Genomic DNA, 20,879 nt, shown 5'->3' with positions numbered 1-20,879 from the left:
TAAGATTAAAGCATTTGTATAAACAATATACGCAACGCTGACCTGCTTAAGGGGATAGTTCATCATTAAAGCACACTGGCAAAGCACTTAACACGCAATTTAATGAAAAGACAAAACTCAAACAATTATGAACAAACATACATCCATACTAGGAACAGCCACAAATTCTCAATTCACTTAAATTTAAAAATTATAGTACTGGTATAAAACCACTAATGTAAAAAAAATAATTCAAGACAGAAAAGTGTACAAAAGCTAGACAAGGCCGTCCAGAGTTTCCTAGGTGATGAGGGCTGATTTACAAAAAATGTTGCCCCTTTTGCTTTGTTTCCCCGACCGTCATTTTCCCATGTCAAACAAGTCAAATACACTTTACACTACCATGCACTTGTGCAATACACTAGTTTCTCAATTGTGAGGTTAGACCACTGACTTGAAACAACAACCTTGAAACCAAATATATTATCCCAGTTTTCATGAAATTCATTGACAAACTGTACCCGTTTGTTCATTCTATTCACACATTTGAGACACATAGCTAAATTATTCATTGATTAGCACTTAGTTAGACGTGCACAGACTCCTCTCTGCGGGACAATTTCAGCTTTAACAGTTAACAGGTTTTAAAACTGCGAGCTAAATTCATTATGCCTTGCACAAACAGTTATGGCTCTCAATAGAAGTCCTCTGGAGAAACATTAGACCTGGGAGAGATAACAAACAGCCCCCTCCTCTATAGTGGAAGACATGAGAAAGGTAAAACAGTCTTGACCGACATGAGTTAGGAGTATGTCTGTTAGTGTCGAGTTGGAGGCTGGATGTTGTTTCACACAGGTGTCATTTTTAGGCCTTCAGATTCACTTCACTGCTATGAGACTCGGATCATCTGAGCCACAGTTTCATCTCCTGCCTGGTTCTGCTCTTGCTGTTCCTGCAGAAAAAAAGGGAAGGAATGAGAGGGATCAATCATTTACCTCGCTGATTATTTAACATATGCTTCACTCAGCATCTCTATAACACATTTCCCAAACAAGTATTTCATACCTGTCTACTCTGCACTTGAGACAGTAATTTATAACATGGCACTGAATAACCAGTAATAAGTTAAAGGTAAACAAAGTTTATATTTACCAAGCAGTCAAATTTTGCCTTTCAGACTTTGACCTACATAATTATTTAAAATTACCAGACATAGCGGATGAGAATATAATCTATAAATAACTCCCAAATGTTTAATAAAAATATCTGATAAACAAAAATGACATAATAAAAGATGCACAGTAAAGCAGTTTGATTTAGTTCCCAACTTTGGAAGTCAGCCGCTACATATTTATGGTTTTAATCAGAATATTTACGCACCATAAAAATCACAATGTGCGACAGGCATGAACACAAAACAGTGACAACATGCGTGTGTACAAAAAGCAAGGCGAAGGACAGCACAAGCATTCATCCAGCAAACTAAAAAGCAACAGAGGTATTGTCAATAAAAAAAATAAAGGACAACATAAAGGACAACAAAATAAATTGTATATTGAAACAAAAACATGTATTGAACTTGTTATCCCTTGAATTCATTTTAATATTTTCAGGCAGTGATTTCATACAAAAATTATACTGACATTGTGAAAATGATTTGTTCCACCTGCTGTGGTCTATACACTTCAAAATAATATCAGATGTTAAAGAACATTTCATTCTGAAAGACTGAGATGAGTAAGACCTTCTCTTGTTCTTGTTAAATACTGCAGAGTTAAAAACAGACACCACATCATCTATACAGACCACAGTAGGCCTGAGACTGAGTCTGTTGGCATAAATGTTTCACTTAGAACAATGCTTTAGCAATGAGACAACACACAGACTAAAGACACCAACAAGCCAGAGTAAAGCAGCAAAGCAAAAATGAGCATGCGAGAGCAGCCAGCTACAGTGTATCACAGCAGGAAGGAGTTCAATGAGGGCAACGATGAGCGTCTATGCGAGGGACGGGGTGTGCTCGGCAAGCCAATGCGAGCTCATGAGTTCGGTGGCATTGTGGAGGTCTTCTTCCTTGACATAGCCCTGCTCTCTCACCTGCATGGCCAAGGCCATTTCTTCTTTCTCTTTAGGCGAGAAGAACCGCCCCCCATCGCCGCGCTTTCTCTGCATGGCGTGCTTGTGACGTGACTCGTGAAGGTATTTCTGCAGGAGACAGCGGGGAATCAGTCTGGTTACCAGGAATGATTCGATTCAATATTGTGATATTCAGGAGATAAACAATAACTCACCCTTCGTTCTTTAGGGATCTTGCCCTCTGCCTCCAGTTTGGCTCTGGCCTGGCGTCTCTTTAGGATGCGGTGGTATTGCTTGGCATTAACATAAAGAGGCTCCTCTTCAAGCATCTCGGCCCCTGGCAGAGGGATTCGTTGTATAGCGGGCACAGCGTTACCGCCTTGCATCATCTTGCGGGTACAAGAAGAGTTGACTATTAACTCGGTCACCCCAGTTTAAAACAATGTAAAAAAAAAGTATTTGCTAATGAAATAACTTCATTCAATTAATTATCAATTGTAGCAAAGCACCCATATATTTTTTGATTACTCGATCATGCATCAGCTAATGTAATACGTGCAGGAAAGGTTGAAATCATGATGACACGCTATGTGTGTGGAAAAAAAGGACACCCACAGAACAGCTGATTGGATCATTTGTGATGAGATGGCTGATATATACATCACCCTTACACTTTAATCTGTGCTAAAGATTAACACAAAGCAAAGGGAAGTCAGCCGTTTCAACGTGTTTCTGAATAAATCATCAAATTCTTGGCAGATACTAGGAAGTTAAAGACATGACTAAACATATTAAATACATTTTCACTAGGCTGAAAAGGCGAGTCCCATAAGCAAGCATGCAATCCCCACACCTGTAACAGTTGATGAAGGAAACGCATAAGCTTGGTTAGGTACCTCATCAGAAGGTCTTACCATGACCATTCCCCCAGCGTTTACCATGTTGCCAGATACGGGCAGGGTGACGGTCACTGTTCCCTGACCGCTGTTGGTTGTGACAGTGTTAGTGCCGCCCGCTGCCTGGACGATCTGAGTTCCCGCTAGACTGCCTGCTGGGATGGTGATCATGCCTGTGGAGGGAAAATGTGTTAATGTTCCAGGCTTCATAGATTCAAGTGACAGCCCTGAGGATACTGGTTTTCATAGATTACAATAAAAACTGTTAAGTATATATGAAACAGATTTTAATACCCTGCTGCAGAACTGTGCCATCAGCATTCACCGGCTGGTATACAATAGTCTGTCCATCGGCTGTCTGGGCAACATGCTGTCCCTGTACTGTGATCTGCCCCTGTAAAACACAGAACACATTTATAATGAGTACATCACGCTTTTTTAAGCAATGCAGTCTCGTACAGGTTGCACACACTTTGAGTATGACACGCAAGATAAAATATGCATGATAAACAAGGAAGTTTATGGATCAGAGAGGAGTGAAAGGTGTGTGTGATACCTGGTTCTGGCCTGCAGTGATGGCTGCCTGAGGCTGCTGTATGATGAATTGTTGACCCTGACCTTGCTGACCTTGAAGCTGAAGAGTTTGACCTCCCTGCAACTGAATCTGACCCGGCTGAACCAACTGGATCTACATAAACAAATTCAACACACAGAATCATGAACCACCACACCAATAGATATGAATCACATTTGCAATAATAAACATAAAAATGTCCTCTAAAGAAACATATTCACTAAACCAGTCCACTAATCATACTACAGTTATGAACCACTTCGCCATAAAATCGTGCTGATAAACAAACAGAATGTGCAAACTTATACAATTACATCCCATATTGGGGGGTTCTCATACCTGCTGTAGGCCTTGAGCTCCAGAAACAGGCACCTGCATAATGGTCTGCCCCTGAGCACCAGACATGGCCTGCACCATGATGGGCTGACCCGTGGATGTAATCAACTGCCCGCCACTCACCTGCACCATCAAGGGTTGGCCCTGGACCTGAGCATACACACAGACAGAGTTAATGTGGGGGCCAAAAGGTTTAATGAATCTTAGACATGTGCATGCTGTTTTGAAGCAATAAATGGGACACATTTTAGTGATGTGTTGTGCAGAACAACCTATGCCACCATTGACCATGATATTATCTAAGAACAATTTAATAAACATTTCCATTGATTTGATGATTAGATAAGTGAAAAACCTGATCTAAAAGGCCCTTATTTTTTCAGCAAAAGCTCTGGACAGGTAATATTGACAGTAATGAGGTAGTTGCATTTACACATGTTTGGATAAGGAACACAAACATGTTTAGTGAGGAGAGGTAACATTCATGCAGTCCATCCAAATCCATATAGCACGACATCCAAGCAGACAAGCATAACATCCTGTGAGTGATGATGACTTTCCAAAAGCATCCCAGACAACTGTATCTGGTTGCTACATACACTGTACAGTGGTTACAGCATGCAGCACACACTGCAGACAAACACAAAAGTGTGAATTTTACAAGATCCGCACCAGAAATTCTTCTCCAGACACAAATTCCTTTTGAAAATGTGTCCTGACTAGATGCATTGGTACCACGGCAACACAGACGATGGTCGACATCATGGAAGATCACTGGCTGATTTTGATCACAATGTGTTAAAAGTAAAAGCAAGGCATGCTAGATGAGCTCACATCTGACAATGCAACACGATGAGTTTACGGGTCAGAGTTCACACAACTACCTGGAGAGTCTGTATTTGCTGGCCCGTTGCCGTAGCGACAGGTGCTTCTGTCTGCAGCTGTACTGCTGTTATGGTACCCTGAGCCTGTAGATAATTTCACATCACAACTTGCACATACATTTACTTAAACCCTGATATCCAGACTACAAAGTGATATTCTGTCAATTTTGTGCATGATATCGAGCAGGCTTGTATTTTCGTCTAATGCAATGATGTTAGAAAATTTAATTTCCCTTACAATAACAAGTATATAGGCAAAATCAAGTTATATGTATTGCAACATTGATTTTGATGTGCAATTCCTTTCACCAGCAGACACTGTAGGCAGCATCAAATAACATTGACTCAGATGTTACTCCTTAAAGATCTGCCTACAGTACAAGTTAAAACAATATTTGTCAAATCCAAGGAAATACTAAACACATGCATGGTCTTGATTGTACATCACTGACAAACCTGTTTACTGTGAATCACATCTTACCTGTTGTTGGAGCTGCCCATTAGCAGCCTGCACCACAATTTGGTCCCCACTGGTTGTAGTATACTGCTCCATCTTTCCCTCCTTACCTAATGACAAATAACGTTTTTGTTCCATGAAGAATTTTAACAAACTGTCTATCAAGTACAAACGCACAAAGTCAATATCTATAAAATAAAAATACAAGGACAACATTTTCACACACAAAAGTCCCCGGATTGGGCTTGAGGCCAAGTGCGTGTTTAGTGCAAGTGTTAGCAAAGCTTACATTGAGAATTAGCCAAACGTAACAACGTTACAACTAACTTCACGGCTGATATTTTAACTGCAAATTTACATCAGACACCAGGGCTCTGGCATTACGTTATTTAGCAGATGTCATATATGTTGCATTTACAATATTATATGGCCGCATGTTTACACCAGTCCAACGAGTCCGTGTGGTTTGGCAAACAATTTTTTTGTCCAAGTCGAGAGAAACCTTGTCAACTAAAATAAATGAAACCTGCTCCTACTGAAACAAGTAACTCCACAGCCATTATTTCACAGACACCGGCAGGTTTGTCTTTGTTTTTGCTGTCGGCTACTTTACTCCCCCCGTCACAGGTCTACTTATCGCTGCCTCCCTTTTGTATTAACCGATTTGATTTCTGTATTTTGCGGAATTAGTCCTTTGGTTGGTCACTGACAAACCAATCCGTGTTGTCAGCTACCATATCCCTCAGAGCAAGCGCAACCCTTTACCGTTTCTCCGTTGTCCGGTACCCTTCTGATTGGCTCCACTACAGATCTCAAAAACCCAATCAACACAGTGTTGCGGACAAAATGGCGCAAAATGAGCCACACAGAGAAGAAAGGGGGCAGGCTTGACGCATGTGATCGGCGATCACACCCGAGTTTTACCGATTACAAACGATCTGAGCCGGAAGGAGCCAAAGGACTCTTTCAAGGTGGAGGCGGGGTCGCACATGCGTGGTAAAATACAGCACTTCCTGTTTAATGTCACCTGCGTGGAGGATCGAGCGTGAGGCACATGTGAGTGCTTTTTATAATGAATGGACTGATTTTTGAATGTTATGGTGTGGTTTTATTCTGTTTTAGAGCTCCGAGAAGTGTTTTGTTGTGGTGTCATTCAAAGGAGTTTCATGGCATATTGAGCAAACGCTTTGTTTTGTTTTTTAGAGGACATTCATGTATTAGATGAATATTTACAAGCAAGGGACAAATGTATGACACCGCAATTGATTTTAATTCAGTGTGTTTTTTATTTAAGATGCTTACATTTAAATAATAAACAAGTTAACAAGAGAAAGTGATTTTGCTTTGAAGACATAATAGACAAATATGTACAAAAGTAAAGACATTTTACCTGATACAAATGAGTTAAAATGTCACAAATGTTATATTTCTTGATTTGTGACCTCAGTGTGCATTTCAACCTCTCCAAAATTCACACGAGCCTGTAAATGTAGCAGTATTTGTCTTAAATCAAATATCGCTGTTTTTATTCTCACTGTACAGAATGGTCACACCCTGGAGAATGGGCCACTTGCTGGCCAGCAAACTGGCAAGTCTCCCAGGACCTGCTGCCTGCCAGATTTGTCGCCATGCCAGCCGAAAAGCATATGAGTGGATGTCTCAAAGGCGTTCTGATTCGCATCCACAACAGAAACGATATGAAGACAAGTTTGAGGACGACCATGACATGGATGTAGTCGAAGCCAAACTAACTTCTATTATTAGGTGAGACCCTGTACAGAAACACAAAAGTAAAGCTTCGGTGACTTTCTTCACGCATTAATGTTATTTCATGTGCAGTGAAGAGAGGAGACAGCATAAAGCAGCCAAATTCCACAAATTGAAGAGGCAAATGAATAAACCTGGAGCACCGGAGAGAAGACTTAGCTGGGATGCCATTGAGCAGATAAGGTATCAGTGTCACATAAGTAGTTTTTTTACATATTTATTAATGCGTCTTTTCCAAACAATGACCAGTCACATGTCTTTTTGAACAGATATTTAAAGCAGGAATCCCCAGAGGAATGGACTCTACAGAGATTAGCAGAGGCTTTCTCTGTAAGCTCTGACGTCATCTCCAGAGTTCTCCGAGGAAAGTTTACACCAACCCCAGAGCGGAAACTTAACCAAGACTCAAAGGTGATGCCCACCACTGGCCAGCTGTCTCTCAGGGATGGCAAACCAGAACAGTCCAGGTTACCACTTACTGACAGTAAAACACCAGCTATGCTCTCCCCAGGAAACACCGGTGCCCTGGCAACACCAAGCAACAGAGCGCTTGCATTAAAGGAGGATGAGACAGGACTGATGCCCTCTGGTGGCAACATCCCATCAATATCCAGAGTTACATCTAGACTTTCAACTGTACAAAAGGCGACATCTAATTTACAGGACTTGCATGGCTCTTTGCTAAATACTTTTGAAACAGATGTGGGTGATGATATAAAGTTGGAAGAGGAGTGGGATGGGGTTGTTTTGAAAGAAGAAGAGCTGGAGCAGATCGCCCGAACAGTGCAGGAAAAGCCCAGTTCAGTGGAACAGAAAGGACGAGAGTTTTTTGATAGTGATGGCAACTTCCTGTATAGAATCTAAATGGTTGCCAGTCAGTGGTTATAAACCAGGAATATATATATATATATAAACCATATGGAGAGAAACTCTGTGTCAAATAAAACAAAGAACTAAATTAACATGATGAATTTGTTTATTTCAAACCAAATTTACAGAGGAAATAACATATCAAGTTGGAATTACTGTATATGCACAGAGCCTAGGTAACTAATACAGTATGTACATTGATTTTTGCACAGCAAGAAAAATGTTACACCCTTCATAAATAAAATCAGTCAAAATCATTAAATTTCTCTAACCCCAAGCATGTACAGCAACCTAGCAATTTTATCTTAAGAGAATTATGAAGTAATTAATGCCTAAATCTATATTGGGGCATGTTTGTTGTATACAAATATTAACAATTACAAAATGTTTACATAAAGATATTTTGGACAGTTGGAACAATTGGCTGATGAACTTTGTTAAAGTTCATCTTACCAACAGTGGTAATTCATTCGGAAATAAGATCGGTCTTGTTTTTGAATTATTGAAGATGAGCTTTATGTTTAGTTGGAAGGCACAAACCATGCCTTCATGCCAGGCACTTGGATACACCGTGTTTTTTTATATCCCCCACATAATAAACTATAGTAAACTCAGAATCAAGAGTCTTTGTAAAGGAGATTGTCTTCCTCTTAAGTAAATAAATTCAGAATCGATAGTCTTCTGTAAATGAGATTGTCTTCCTCTTAAGTATATGACAATTTGGAGTCGTTTACATTAAAGAATTAAAAACTATACTTCAGATGTTTAAAATGTGAATAAATTATATTACGGTTGTACTGATTTTTAAAGACACACCCACTGCGATAGACGTCAAACATCAATGCAAACAGAAAGTACCTATGTAAAGTCAGACTACTGCATTTGAATATTCAAAATTGAATGACATAATCGAGTTTGGACCATTAAATAAGTGAAGACCTGCTCATGTTCTCTGCATAAAAATAATTATCACATGCTAAAGTATTGCCACTAATGGTTTGGCTATGCAAATGCTTTTAGGTGTCACATCAGCTTGATAGCATAGGACTTTTCTGCTGTCAAAACAAGAACCAATAACAAAATATTGCACGAAAACCATTATTTCCATTACAAAAGTCTGATATGGGCAAAATGTGCAAGGTTGTTCACAAGCTACAACTTCACTATTTTTACATGCATCTGCGTCACCGCTTAGTTCATAAAAATATCTGTCTTTAAAAAACTTCGCTTAACTTATTAAATCCATGGTATGAAGTGTGACATAGCTCATTTACAAAACTACCACAAGGAGTTTAATGGTAAAATTCTCTTCATGTTCTACAGTTATTGTTTAAATAACAATCATTCTTTATCACAGACTCACGGGATAAAAAATAACATCGCTACACAGTTGCACAGTTTCAGGTAAATCATGTTCATAAATCTTACGTTTGAATATTCACCCTTTTGTTTAACATATATTGCCTGTTTCTCTACACTTTATTGCTATATTTATTAACACACCTGATGACTTGCAGCGAACATACTAAAAATCACATTTTAGTAATAAACACAGCCAGGGTTCAGTAACAGCATTTCAAATATTATATCTCTGGGACTATAAGCGTATGCTCGCTTACCTTAAATGAATTCTAATGAATCTCTTCTGCTGAAAATCTAATATCACTGTAAGATGGAACTATATATATATATAGCTCTGATGAAATTTGTACGTACATAAAAAAACAACAGCAAGTATTTTACAAGTTCCTCATTGACAGTCTCGTCAAACAAAAGTCTGAACTTTTAACAAAGCCCAAAATACCCAGACGTCAAAGGAAAGAAAACATTCACAAGTCATTTTAAACACTGCTTCTCTACATCAGATAAGTTTACCTGTATTATTACAGCAACATTCACAAGTCCTAATCAGGAGAATCACCTTCTATTGGTGGAGAAGCAACAAGGTTCCCTCCCATTGGTCGAGAAGCAGGAAGCTCATGACACGATCTGACAGATTAAGTTTAAGAAAGCTGACAGCTGGTTTGTGCTTTAGAAGGGAGAGAGAGCAGCAATAATGCCTGAATGACATGAGGCTTTAGTCCAGAAGGTCCTACCAAACAGAACACATGAGTTTGAGGTCATTCACATGCACATGTTCAACCACAAATGTTTTGAAATATTTTAAAGATTGTTGTATGTAATGAACTGAATCCCAAGATTTTATGTGTATTTTCTGGTGTGAATGGAATACCTCATCAGAGTCGTCATGGGAATTGTTAGGTGTTCCAGTTACATCTGTGTCCAGTGGTTCATCTAATCCATCTGTGCTGTTGGCTGCCGCATTATGTTGTAAAACTGAGTACCTGTGCACCAGGAACCTGCAAAATGTAGCAGAAGAGTTTGTTTAGTCAGAACGTTTACATTAGCTTACACCACTAAACGTCTGAAGAACACACTTACCTTCTACCACAGTTGTACCTCTTTAAAAACCAAATCCCTAACACTGCAATGACCAGCAGGATGGCTATGACAATTGCAATGACAGGGCCCAAATGTGAGGTAGGTTCATCTGTCTGTGGATGACAGAGACACAAAGTGTATCCGAATGATCAGAGGTTTAAGATGTTTATATGAGCCAGACTAGCTGCTAAATTCTGACATTTTGCCAACCTTAACCATAACACTCCAAAATCCAAAACTTGAATGTGCAATATGAAAGACAGAGAGCACTTTCGATTGGTTAAAACTGCGTGGGCATCTCGGTTTACAGAAACCAGGGCTGTCCAAAAGCGAGGTAATGACTAATAATATGCGGCAGGGTCTCACCAGCAGCTGAGGTTCCAGTAGATCGCTGACGCATCTTGTGCTCAGGTCGAAAATGTTTCTTTTTGGTTGCTCCCCTCCTTCACATTTATCACCTGGAATCTTCCTATAGCTGTTCACAGAGAGACACAGCTTTACAAAGATACAAGAGGACGGCATTTGTCAATCAGATACAATGTGAGCATAGCGTGGCGCCACCAACGGCAAGACCTTTCTCTTCCGATAAAATAATGTTTTTTATATGAAAATAATGTTCTTTTTATGAAAGCACCTGAAAAGGCATAAATGTTATGACTCTAAATGGTTTATACTGTATGCATTCATGAACACCAAAAATTATCTAATTTTGTTATTTTGTGCACAACAATTTGTCTTTTGTCAATGCGGTCGTACACAAGAAACATTGAGCAAGTCTTTACCCATGGGTCTGTAGCTGTTCCTTATTCCCATGGATGCAGATCTCAAGATCATGACCTTTGAGATCAGCCTGTTCAATACACTCTGAGCTGTTCTCTTTACGGTAGTATCCAAAGTCACTACAAGACATAAGATACAACAATAAAGCTGATAATGTTTACGAAAATAAAATAGTTAATAAAGCTAAAAGGTTGTTTTCCTAATTATGGGAATAGAAAGTAGGAATAGGAAGTAAAACCATAACCACTTACCAAAGGAAGTCATCTAGCGTGCAGCTGCATGGCGTGGGCTCTTTGCTGACCATGTAATCCCTGCCAATCCAACACACAGTGTCTTTTCTCAAGCGCAGAAAATGTTCCTTATAACCCAGCATGCAACCATCATCTGGGTCGCTGATGTCGTCGGAGTGTGCCAGCCACTTGACATAATCAGTGGAGCCGCCTGAAGGACAGGAAGAGAAAAACAGTGAGGCGAGATGAACTATGTGTACTGCAATATGCTTCTGATTTTGTGAAGTTCAATTAGAACTGGTCTCTCACAGTTCTGTGTCAGCAGGTCCTGAAAATCAATGGTGTAAGATACCCAGTGGCTGATCATGGCATCTTCATAACCCCACAGACTGACGTTCACTGAGCGTGCACCGGGCTCCGAGGCCAGCCCTGTGAAGTACATAGGCTTCTCTGTGAAATTATAAGTGTGCCAGCACTGTCCCTCATCTGTGGAAAACCTGAGGAACACAAAAAACATGTTTAAAAGGTTCCTAGACTGCCACGTAAAATCCCATTATAATATTTGTATTTTTTTAAGCATAATGTTCAAGCTTTAATTAAAAGTGGAACTGATGTAAAGTGATTCTTTTGTGTGACTTTGTCCCATTTACACATAATAACTAACCTGCGATTTTATGTTTCAAATAGAGATGGTGATAGAGTGGCTAAAATGAAGTGTTGCTGCTTTAAACAGCATTATTAGTCTAAAGTTTTGTCTGACCCAAGATGATGAATAACTTTCACAGGCATAAGAACACCTACTTGATCTCAGAGATGGGTATATCTGGGTTGTGCTGCACAGCTACCAGCAGACCACCTGAGTCCAGGATGGCGTAGTGGTGTGGACCCTTCAGAGCTTTCAGCCAGGTGTAGCCACCGTCATCCGACACATACACATCAGGAGTCATCATCGAAATTGCGCTGCCTACACTACCTGAGAAAGAAGAGTGTGATGGGTCATTGTTTGAATGTCTGAAATAGGAATGTTTTATAATGGCATGTTGTTTCATAATGTTAAGCAGTGTTATTAATATCACTTTTTTATGACTTATTATTAACATATTAAGGTGTTTTTGCATCATAATGACTGGAATTACAGTTTATGTGCCATAACTGCTTTCTAGTATCTAGGCATGTTGTTTTGTTACTATTAGTGTCTGTGCATTACCATGAGCCAGAACAAGTCCCACAGCATTGGGTTCACTTAGAGGCAGCATGGGAACTTTCATGTTCATCGAGATGCTGTATGAGGCATGAATGTGTAGACTACACTGCAGGAGAACAGGACAATAACAGATGAGCAACAAAGATAATCCAAGGACTACATTTTTGAGCAGTATGTGTTCCCTTGCTCTACCAATTGAGCCCCTGGAACAGACTTTTACCACTGGAACAGGGTTTTAACGTGATCCTTACCATTTCTGTATCTTTGACTGTGGAATCGCACTCCGTGTTCTCTGGTTTCCTCAGAGGAACCCATTCTCCTCCCTCATCAAATGATATTACAGTCTGCACTGAGCCGTCTACAGCAAGTGGAGACAGAGCAAAAAGTGTCTTTGATCGTGTAGAATTGTTATTACGTTTAGTTTCTTTTCTTGTCACATTAGAAACAAGGAAAGTTTATATTTAAAATGTAATGTAGAAATATAGGTCAAAAAATTATTTTGGGCTTTTCCATTTTTGATAGGACAGTATAAACAGACAGGACGCTTTAGGGAAGAGAGAGGACAGGATCGGGAAAGGACCACGAGCCGGGAATTGCACTTGTGTCGACGGAAGCACTGGCTCCGACCAAATCTGATATTTTATTTTTTATCTGATAACATTATACTGCATGTAATTAAATATGTTGAATGTCATGTTCATTATTACATTTAATACAGAGCAACAATATCTTTGGGATAACTTTCAGAGCGTTTCTTCCAGATGATAAACAACAAACACTGACAGCAAATCAAAATCCATTCAAGCATAAAAGGGGGTCGCCCCTAATAAATATAACGTTATTGTTTGTTGGTGTGGACATTGATGGTTAATCTTTTTAGTTATCGATCTTGGTGTGACCGGGCCTTCAAAGTAGTCCTTTTCAAAAAGTACAGTTTATTGAGTCTATCTACTGTATGCCTAAAATGCTGAACAAAAGTGTTTTTAAGTAAGTATTGTGTAGAATGTAGTCGTACCCTCAGCCATCACGCTAGTAGTGAAAACTCCTCTGAGGGAAGTGACATTTGTGAAGTCCGTCTCGCCTCCTGGGGTTGTGTACAGATGGCGTTCTAGAGACTTGGAATACACAGTGCCCCTGTCATCTGACACATAAATGGTGCCAAACTCAGAGTCTGAAGAAAAACAAACATATAATGCAGTTTCAATGAGACACATTCTCTGATTTACATGATTTAATACAATAATAATCAATTTGCAATATTACTCTAACACTGTTACTTTGATATGCTGCCTTTGAAGACACTGTCCTTTCAATACAATTTCAGTCCAGTCTGCTAATTCCAGTTATTTAGGCTCTATTTTATAAAGCTGCTGTAAGATGCAGGCACACAATATGTGTTAGGGCAGATTCTTTTTATCAACTTTAAGAGCTCAAGATAGTTTTACAGTGTAAACGCTTTTACAGCCTTTGAATTAAAGTAGGTTTGTTCCCACCAAGGATTGCTCTAAGATGGGACAATAAAACAACTGATACCAAACACCAGTAATTGACCTCTCTCTCTACTCTCTTTCTCACACAAGTTCTATCTCTTGCTTTCTCGCCAAGAAATCCACTAGCTTTGCACAAGTTTCTCTCGACAGCAAGTGAGCAGACAGCACCTAGACTACGTACAGGCCGCATTCTTACAAAATAATCAACTAAATGGTCTACTTTCTTTTAAGAATCTCTTCAAATAAATGTATAAATACATAAATAAAAAAATGTGATAAAAAAAATATATTTTACAATAAATGTGAAGAAGTAATACTTTAAAGTAAAATTAAGTTTATTTTGCTACACATAAAGAACTACATCATTCAAGTGGCCTAATAACTCAATTTCTCTATGCTAAATGTAATAAAATAATGTTGCATTCTGATGCACACATACATCCTGTTATTGTGAGATTTCACACCATTAAACACTATTGTTTCTAGTTATTTACAAATCAGCTGATGAAACGGAAGTGGTCCACAAAGACAGGAAGTACAACCGGTTTCTTGCATTTGCATTGCCATTCTGGCTGCTGTAATTATGTAGAGTTATGGTTACAATTAAATGATTAGGCAAAAGGAAACACTGACCTCCAGGTTCATCCACATGCATGAAAACCATTTCATCATTGGCCGCAAGTATAGAGTAAAACTGCTCATGACTGACAGGAGGAAGTTGGGCCATGTTCCACGTTTCACCCTTATCTACCGACACATGTATGGATCGCATCACAGTCTACGAAACAAACACACAATGAGCACACTTAATACCAGACATAAACAGGGTCTGTAAATACTTCTTATGGTCACAGCAGGTCACACACCTCTTCTGACTGTAGTACACTTCCTGTTTTAGTCATAACCGAAGCGAACAGGAAACCTCCGCCGATCCCAAACGAGTAGATCCTCTCGGCAACAGTCTTTATAGTAACACCAAGGTCAACAGTCTTTCTCAGCACCAACATCCCTATATCATCTGTAAACACAAAACCAACAGTAACATTAAACCAGAACTGATCTGCTGATATCTCATGGACCGCAGTGGTTTTTGCTGACTCAAATTCCACTGGGAGATGTTCAGTTCAAAAGCATCTGTACGCTTCATTTAAACACTAGTAATGAGCAACACCCTCAGCATGCTGCATCATCATCCCTGCCATTTGAGCAATCGTCTTGTAAAAAAGCAGTGTTACCAAGTATCATCTGGGGGATGGTGTAAGACTTCCAAGCCAGTTAAAGGGATAGTTCACCCCAAAATATTTACATCATGCACTCTCTCCATTTCGAATCTATTACTTTATTTTGAAAAATGCTGGTAACCAAAGACGATTGAACTACACTGGTTTCCATTATATGTAGACAAAACCACTGGTACATTTTTCAGACAAATATCTTTTTTATCGTACAGACCTGAGGTTATAATAATGAAATAAATAATGCATGATAGATGTAGAAGTTCCAGCTAATATTGTAAATTATATCACAAATTGTCTCTTTTTCATAGTTTAATTTATTTTCTTTTAACTATTTTCGTAAATTTTAATACGGATTAAAATATTGTATTAAAACGTGGTTAGCGGTGCGAATCTGAATCACTATAGGAGAGCTAAATGCTTATAGATGGTTTCTCTTTGATGCATGTGCCTGTCCCAAAGTTAATTTCAGGTCTGCGTTTGGTTATAATATAAGATTTATTGATTGTATATTAATTGTATTAAATTAAATTAAAACCACTAAAGAGATTATTTGGAGAGGTTTAACTAAAGTTTAGTTTGGTTCACATAACATTTTTTTTTGTTGTGGCCGCTGAATACGTCTGTTGCTGAAGATCTTTCATTTTAGAAAGAAAGAAACTTAACATGAAACAGAACAATACACACAGATACACAAACAGAAACGCTCATAAAACTGACACACAACACACACACACACAGGTGATTTTCACTCACCACACCTTAGATCAACAATGCTATAAATATTACTCACAGCAGGATCCGTTAAGATTGGCAGAGAAGAACATAGCATCTATTCCCCTGTGGGAAAGAAAGGAGGTGAGACACCAGAATTGATCAGTGAGATTCAACTCTGGAGACCTCATAACGCATCAGCAGTCTGAGGTCGCTTAACTGCAGATCAGTCAGTCATTTGTAGCATAACAAGTACAAACATGATACACAGTGAGATTTCATATGACATCAACCACAATTATTGCATCATTATAAAAAACATGTTTGTAAATGATCAAACAAGAAGTTGGTAGCACAGAGATTAGCGGTGCACTAAAATGAACGCCTTTGTTGTAACTGGATATCCGGGATTTCACAGATCAAATATCTTATTATTTTTAAGACGAGCCTTGAGGAAGTGAGGTTGAGAAGTTTTGATGTTGCCTAAATTCTTAAACATAATCCATCTTGATCATAAATAATTGATTATCATTGTCCAAATAATTTGTAATCTAACTATATGCATTAACTTTCCTTTGCATACTTTCAGAACTCCTGCATAACTTTTAACAGTAGAATTATTTTCCTAAAGTACAATAGAAGCATAATCATTTTGCGAATATTAACCATTCGGGTCAGATTACCCAGATTGGGTTTCCAGACTTCTGAAGTCACACGAGAGGTTTACCCTGTTTAAATGGATGTGACGTACTCTTTTTAAAGACACGTTTCTAGTGCAGAAACTTCGTTTCTGTCAAGCTCCCAAATAAAGCCTGCAAAATCTGACCTATTTTCCCACAGGTGTTTTTGTCGCGTCAGTCAAATATGCAGAGATATTGTGCTTTTTTAAAACTAGGCCACCCTGAGGGCCGTGTGGAGCTCTGTAAAAGCAGCCACGGTTAGGAGTGCTGGAAGAAATGAAAAAACCAACACTACCCATAAAAACACCAAGAGCACCCAACCATATCTCTTTTGGTCAAATATTGATAGTTGGAATGGATAAGTCATGCTCAGCTTCCTTGCTCCCGTTGAAGTGTTAAAATGAAATTAAGAATGAGTGACGGAAGCGTTCAGATTTAGAATATCAAAGAAACCTAGTGAGGCTTGATGCAGCAATTTATCTGGAGCAGGAGAGCTGGCCTCAGATATTTGAAAGCTGAGCCGTGTGGAAAAACAGGGTGACTCAGCACAGAATGTCTCAACTTGCTACCACGGCAGCCATATTTGCATGTTTGTGTTTTTGTTATTGTCCTGGGCGTGTAGCTGTGAAAAAAACTATCCAGAACTTCTCAAACTGCCTGGTCAAAATAAACAACAAAACACACCCTCCTGCTGCTCTAATAAGTGACTCCGCCCTCATCCTCTTGTGACTTTTCAAATGCTACAATCATAAATTATAACTAACTCACCATTTAACAACGCACACCATCTTGTGAATGTTTGTCCATGTTGCACCAAAGTCTTTGGAGATCCAGAGGTCGTTCTGAAAGCAAGATTACATTACGTTGTTTCATGCATTTCTACAATGAACTCCTATACATTTATTTTAAACTCTTTCATGCAACACGATTCACAGTGCGTTCCTTTTATCTGCATGCGCACTCAATCGAAATGGAACCCATGACCTTACTGTTGCTAGCACCAACCTCTACAAGCTGAGCTACTAAAAGATGTACAGATTGACGGGCTCTCACCTTGTTGCTGATGGCCACAAGCACTTCAGGGTTTTGAGGGTTGTACATGATCTGCATTTGCAGATGGAAGGGCAATTCTGTATGGGTAAAACTCTTCCCAAAGTCATCTGAATGGAAAATTCTGGAACCGCTGCTTCCAGAAGCATCTCCCGTGAGGATCACCTGAGGGATAGAAAATTAGGACTCAGAAGTGCTGTCACAAATTAAACTTTGTATAAAAGTATGGGTGAAACATTAAAAGAGAAACGAAGGTCGAACTAGTGTTCTTATTTTAACAAGTTCTTGTTGGATGTCCGTTTCATCGGAATGAGCGTACGGGATACGAAGTTAACGTCAGGTCTATGCATGTTTATCTTCTGGCTAGAGGAAATTAATATAACTATTCATGTTTTATCGTTTTATATTACTATAAAGATTTTACTGTATAGTCATTGTATTTAATAAAAAATATGTATAATTTTATTAAACAAACAATTTGTTGAATGATTCTTGTAACTTTGACGTATTTAAGTAACGGTTATTCTACTGGTGACAGTAATGCTTGGGCCACAATTGTGCGCATGCGTAGTAAAGTTTATGTTGTTGCCTTGAAACCATCTATAGAATGTATTTCTATAGAGTAAGAAATACAGTGCTTGCCCACCTTGCCAGAGTTCTCAGGACCGATAGCAATCCCAAAGGCAGTGTTGATGAAGGTACCGTTGATAAGCTCTGTGACATCCTGAAAATACTTTCCATAGTTTTCACTGTCACGGTGTGTGGGTTGAAAGACAGTGGGAATGAGAAAAAAGAGAAAAACAGGAAGGTAAAAACAACATCAATATTGAGAAAAGGTATACAAAAATATTAGCCATCCGATCATATAGAACTCACCTTCTATAGAGGTTAGACTGACCAAATTTCAGGAAGACTAATGGTATCTGAAATGATGTCAGTGCCAAAACAACCTATGACCAAGACACAAAGTAAGGTACACAAGTCATGAAAAAACTGCATAACTTTTTAAGAAACACAGCAGTCATGTTTAAACTGAGGTAAAGATCCCATTAGTTGTGGTCAGAGAAAAGACAAGAGTCTCTAAACACAAGACTGGCCTTGAATGTCCAGCATGAGAGAGGTCAAACTGGTAATGAGATTTTATTGTGCTATATTAAGAACAGTTTTTGTCTTACTACAGTACAAAGTTTTAAAAACAGAAATATTATATTTAAACCTGAAAAAAAGAGAACCTCAAGTTGTCTACGCTGTCATCCAACCTTGAATGGAATTTTACTACAGTGGAAAGTTTTTGCAAGCATGTGAAAATGTGTAAACATAACCGAACATAAATCAAAAGTAAAACTCACCCCAGTTCCGTCCCCCACCCAAGCCAGCGACACAGATCCACTGATATCAGGAAACGTCCACTGGAAAAAAGATCAATATTAAACAAAGAAGTCTGCAAAAACAAAAAATAAAGCCACGGGCAATAGAAACTCTACTGCATGTCCTAGAAAGAGACTATCAGCCCATGCAAAACACATGCTAACCTCAAACAAAAGAGTGAATTGGAAACCTAGCAACTACATTTATAATAAACATAAACTGATACAGATCAATATAACATATTTGAAAATTATACAGAACACGTATTGTTGCTTATAAAGCTTGGTGCATATATATGTAGATGCTTTGAATTGGTAATCTTCGCATATATTATACTACTGACTTCTACAGTGCATCTAAATTGAATGGGTGAATAGGCTGAAAGGTTAGTTTCAGAAAATGCTTCTCTTTGTTTCCAAAGTATGAACTGTTGTCTGACAAAGCTGAGGAGGTTCATGCATATTCGTGACACTTCTTTTGAATTCATGAAAACTTTCCACAGAGAGATGACCACAAAACCCTGTTTGACACATCTGTGACCAATGAACGGGGTCTATCGGGGGCTGTTGAGTTTAAAGACAATACTGGTGGAACAGAGACGATGTGTCACACAGGTGAAGGCGTTGAACCTTCTCATCTCATTTCAGACGAAACAACCACAGGGTTTTCATAATGAAGTCATTTTAAACGTCGTTACAATTATGCTAGTCATTGTAATATATATTAGTTTAATAACGCATATCGTTTGTAAAAACATGAACAATTTATAGCTGGTTGTCGAAATGATTAAACATGCATGCTGCCATACCAGTTTGACTCGTTATACGGCTGCGAGCCATAGTCTACTGCATACCAAACTTTACTCGTCAAGAACGACACAACTCAAACACAACCACTAGTTTTTATAGTTTGGCCAAAAGATATAGAAAATGTGTTTGTGGGTTATGATAGAAACCCATGACACAACAAAAAAAAAGACTTTCAAGAGTCATAGTTTTTACTTTTACTGTAATAAAAACCGAATTTGATTATGTGATCTTAACAAAAGCTTGCGTCACACGTCATCTTAACATCACACATTATAATTGCCTTTCGATTAAAAAAACAAACGATGAATAATGCAGCCAACTTTACTTAGTGAGAATTATGGTGCTTGCATTGGTGCATAAATACGAAGTACATTCACTACCAAGTGAACTTACTTCGTGCGTATTGTCTTTTAACTTTCCCTCATATGCTGTCAATCCATTACAGGAGTCCGCGCTTCTTTTCTGCATGTGATGCTGGATCTTAGAAAGACCTTCATCTGGTCTCATTTCGGTGAGACTTTCCGCGGATACAGCCGTCTTTACATACACCCGGTGCGCGTTATAGGATCCTGGATCCACAAGGAAATCCACACCAAATGCCATGGGAAATAATAAAACAGCAACCAAGTGTCCCAGGCCAACCATTTCTAGTTCTTAATGTATTTTCAACACGACAGTATAATTGTTGTATTAAAAAAAAACATGAACTCCTTTAGATAGCAGTGTCTTCCTCCTCCTGTCCCTGCCGACGATAAACACAAAAACAGATAGGCTTTGACAGCGTGAAATCGTTGCTACACATATTAGTGCAGCCTCCAAGGAGAGGCTCCGATATTAATCCGTTTTATTTCAATCTGTACAACTTCCAAGAACGTAAAAAATCGCGGTTTCACAGATAATCGTTTTAATCCCCGACTCCTCACATTCATTTGTACCGACCACTTCAATAACGATCTGCACCGCAGGAGAATTACGGCGAAACGAATGCACCTTGCAAGTCCTTCTGGTGATTGGCTGCAGCGACTTGCAATTTTCTGA

At 38.9% G+C, this 20,879-nt stretch overlaps 3 protein-coding genes across 45 annotated transcripts; 1 reads left to right on the top strand and 2 right to left on the bottom strand.

Moving 5' to 3' along the window:
- Positions 1–83: 83 nt before the first annotated feature.
- On the bottom strand, positions 84–6,285 carry nfyal (nuclear transcription factor Y, alpha, like). 43 transcript variants are annotated; one of them, XM_079467196.1, is made up of 10 exons: positions 5,968–6,059; positions 5,227–5,312; positions 4,743–4,829; positions 3,865–4,011; positions 3,508–3,639; positions 3,246–3,345; positions 2,970–3,124; positions 2,271–2,444; positions 2,077–2,184; positions 84–931 (listed from the first exon to the last, which is right to left on the bottom strand). In XM_079467196.1, the coding sequence occupies exons 2-10, from the start codon at positions 5,296–5,298 to the stop codon at positions 869–871; spliced, it is 1,038 nt and encodes a 345-aa protein (XP_079323322.1). In that variant the 5' UTR covers positions 5,299–5,312; positions 5,968–6,059; the 3' UTR covers positions 84–868. The 43 variants fall into 43 exon arrangements, with proteins under 43 accessions (XP_079323322.1, XP_079323324.1, XP_079323323.1 ...); XM_079467198.1 differs by having other exon boundaries at positions 4,746–4,829; XM_079467197.1 differs by having other exon boundaries at positions 4,746–4,829; positions 5,621–5,994.
- On the top strand, positions 6,076–8,452 carry ngrn (neugrin, neurite outgrowth associated). The gene is made up of 4 exons (XM_079467236.1): positions 6,076–6,258; positions 6,745–6,966; positions 7,042–7,152; positions 7,239–8,452. The coding sequence occupies exons 2-4, from the start codon at positions 6,746–6,748 to the stop codon at positions 7,831–7,833; spliced, it is 927 nt and encodes a 308-aa protein (XP_079323362.1). The 5' UTR covers positions 6,076–6,258; position 6,745; the 3' UTR covers positions 7,834–8,452.
- On the bottom strand, positions 7,925–20,818 carry sort1b (sortilin 1b). Its single transcript, XM_079467189.1, has 20 exons — positions 20,235–20,818; positions 19,014–19,073; positions 18,541–18,614; positions 18,311–18,413; positions 17,668–17,829; positions 17,383–17,456; positions 16,014–16,060; positions 14,852–15,003; positions 14,619–14,763; positions 13,511–13,666; positions 12,747–12,853; positions 12,499–12,601; positions 12,093–12,264; positions 11,601–11,788; positions 11,313–11,502; positions 11,064–11,180; positions 10,648–10,756; positions 10,282–10,394; positions 10,073–10,199; positions 7,925–9,931 (listed from the first exon to the last, which is right to left on the bottom strand). The coding sequence occupies exons 1-20, from the start codon at positions 20,484–20,486 to the stop codon at positions 9,917–9,919; spliced, it is 2,466 nt and encodes an 821-aa protein (XP_079323315.1). The 5' UTR covers positions 20,487–20,818; the 3' UTR covers positions 7,925–9,916.
- Between the last annotated feature and the right edge of the window lie 61 nt (positions 20,819–20,879).

Source organism: Barbatula barbatula (assembly GCF_947034865.1).
Source record: "Barbatula barbatula genome assembly, chromosome: 11".
Classification (NCBI taxonomy): Eukaryota; Metazoa; Chordata; class Actinopteri; order Cypriniformes; family Nemacheilidae; genus Barbatula; species Barbatula barbatula.
The sequence above is the reverse complement of the archived record's forward strand: the minus strand, read 5'-3'. Positions and strand labels throughout refer to the sequence as shown.

What these genes read in the sequence shown, in the direction of transcription:
- nfyal (XM_079467190.1), bottom strand. Translation starts at nt 5,418, where the DNA reads ATGTTGTCCTTGTATTTTTATTTTATAGATATTGACTTTGTGCGTTTG. An exon ending in TCACTGCAGGCCAGAACCAG is followed by an intron (nt 3,346 to 3,507) that starts GTATCACACACA and finishes TGTGTTTTACAG; the next exon opens with GGGCAGATCACAGTACAGGG. An exon ending in TGGTAAGACCTTCTGATGAG is followed by an intron (nt 2,445 to 2,951) that starts GTACCTAACCAA and finishes TGTACCCGCAAG; the next exon opens with ATGATGCAAGGCGGTAACGC.
- ngrn (XM_079467236.1), top strand. Translation starts at nt 6,746, where the DNA reads ATGGTCACACCCTGGAGAATGGGCCACTTGCTGGCCAGCAAACTGGCA. An exon ending in AAACTAACTTCTATTATTAG is followed by an intron (nt 6,967 to 7,041) that starts GTGAGACCCTGT and finishes TTTCATGTGCAG; the next exon opens with TGAAGAGAGGAGACAGCATA. An exon ending in GATGCCATTGAGCAGATAAG is followed by an intron (nt 7,153 to 7,238) that starts GTATCAGTGTCA and finishes CTTTTTGAACAG; the next exon opens with ATATTTAAAGCAGGAATCCC.
- sort1b (XM_079467189.1), bottom strand. Translation starts at nt 20,486, where the DNA reads ATGGTTGGCCTGGGACACTTGGTTGCTGTTTTATTATTTCCCATGGCA. An exon ending in GTCCTGAGAACTCTGGCAAG is followed by an intron (nt 17,830 to 18,310) that starts GTGGGCAAGCAC and finishes TCTATCCCTCAG; the next exon opens with GTGATCCTCACGGGAGATGC. An exon ending in ATGGTGTGCGTTGTTAAATG is followed by an intron (nt 16,061 to 17,382) that starts GTGAGTTAGTTA and finishes TCTTTCCCACAG; the next exon opens with GGGAATAGATGCTATGTTCT.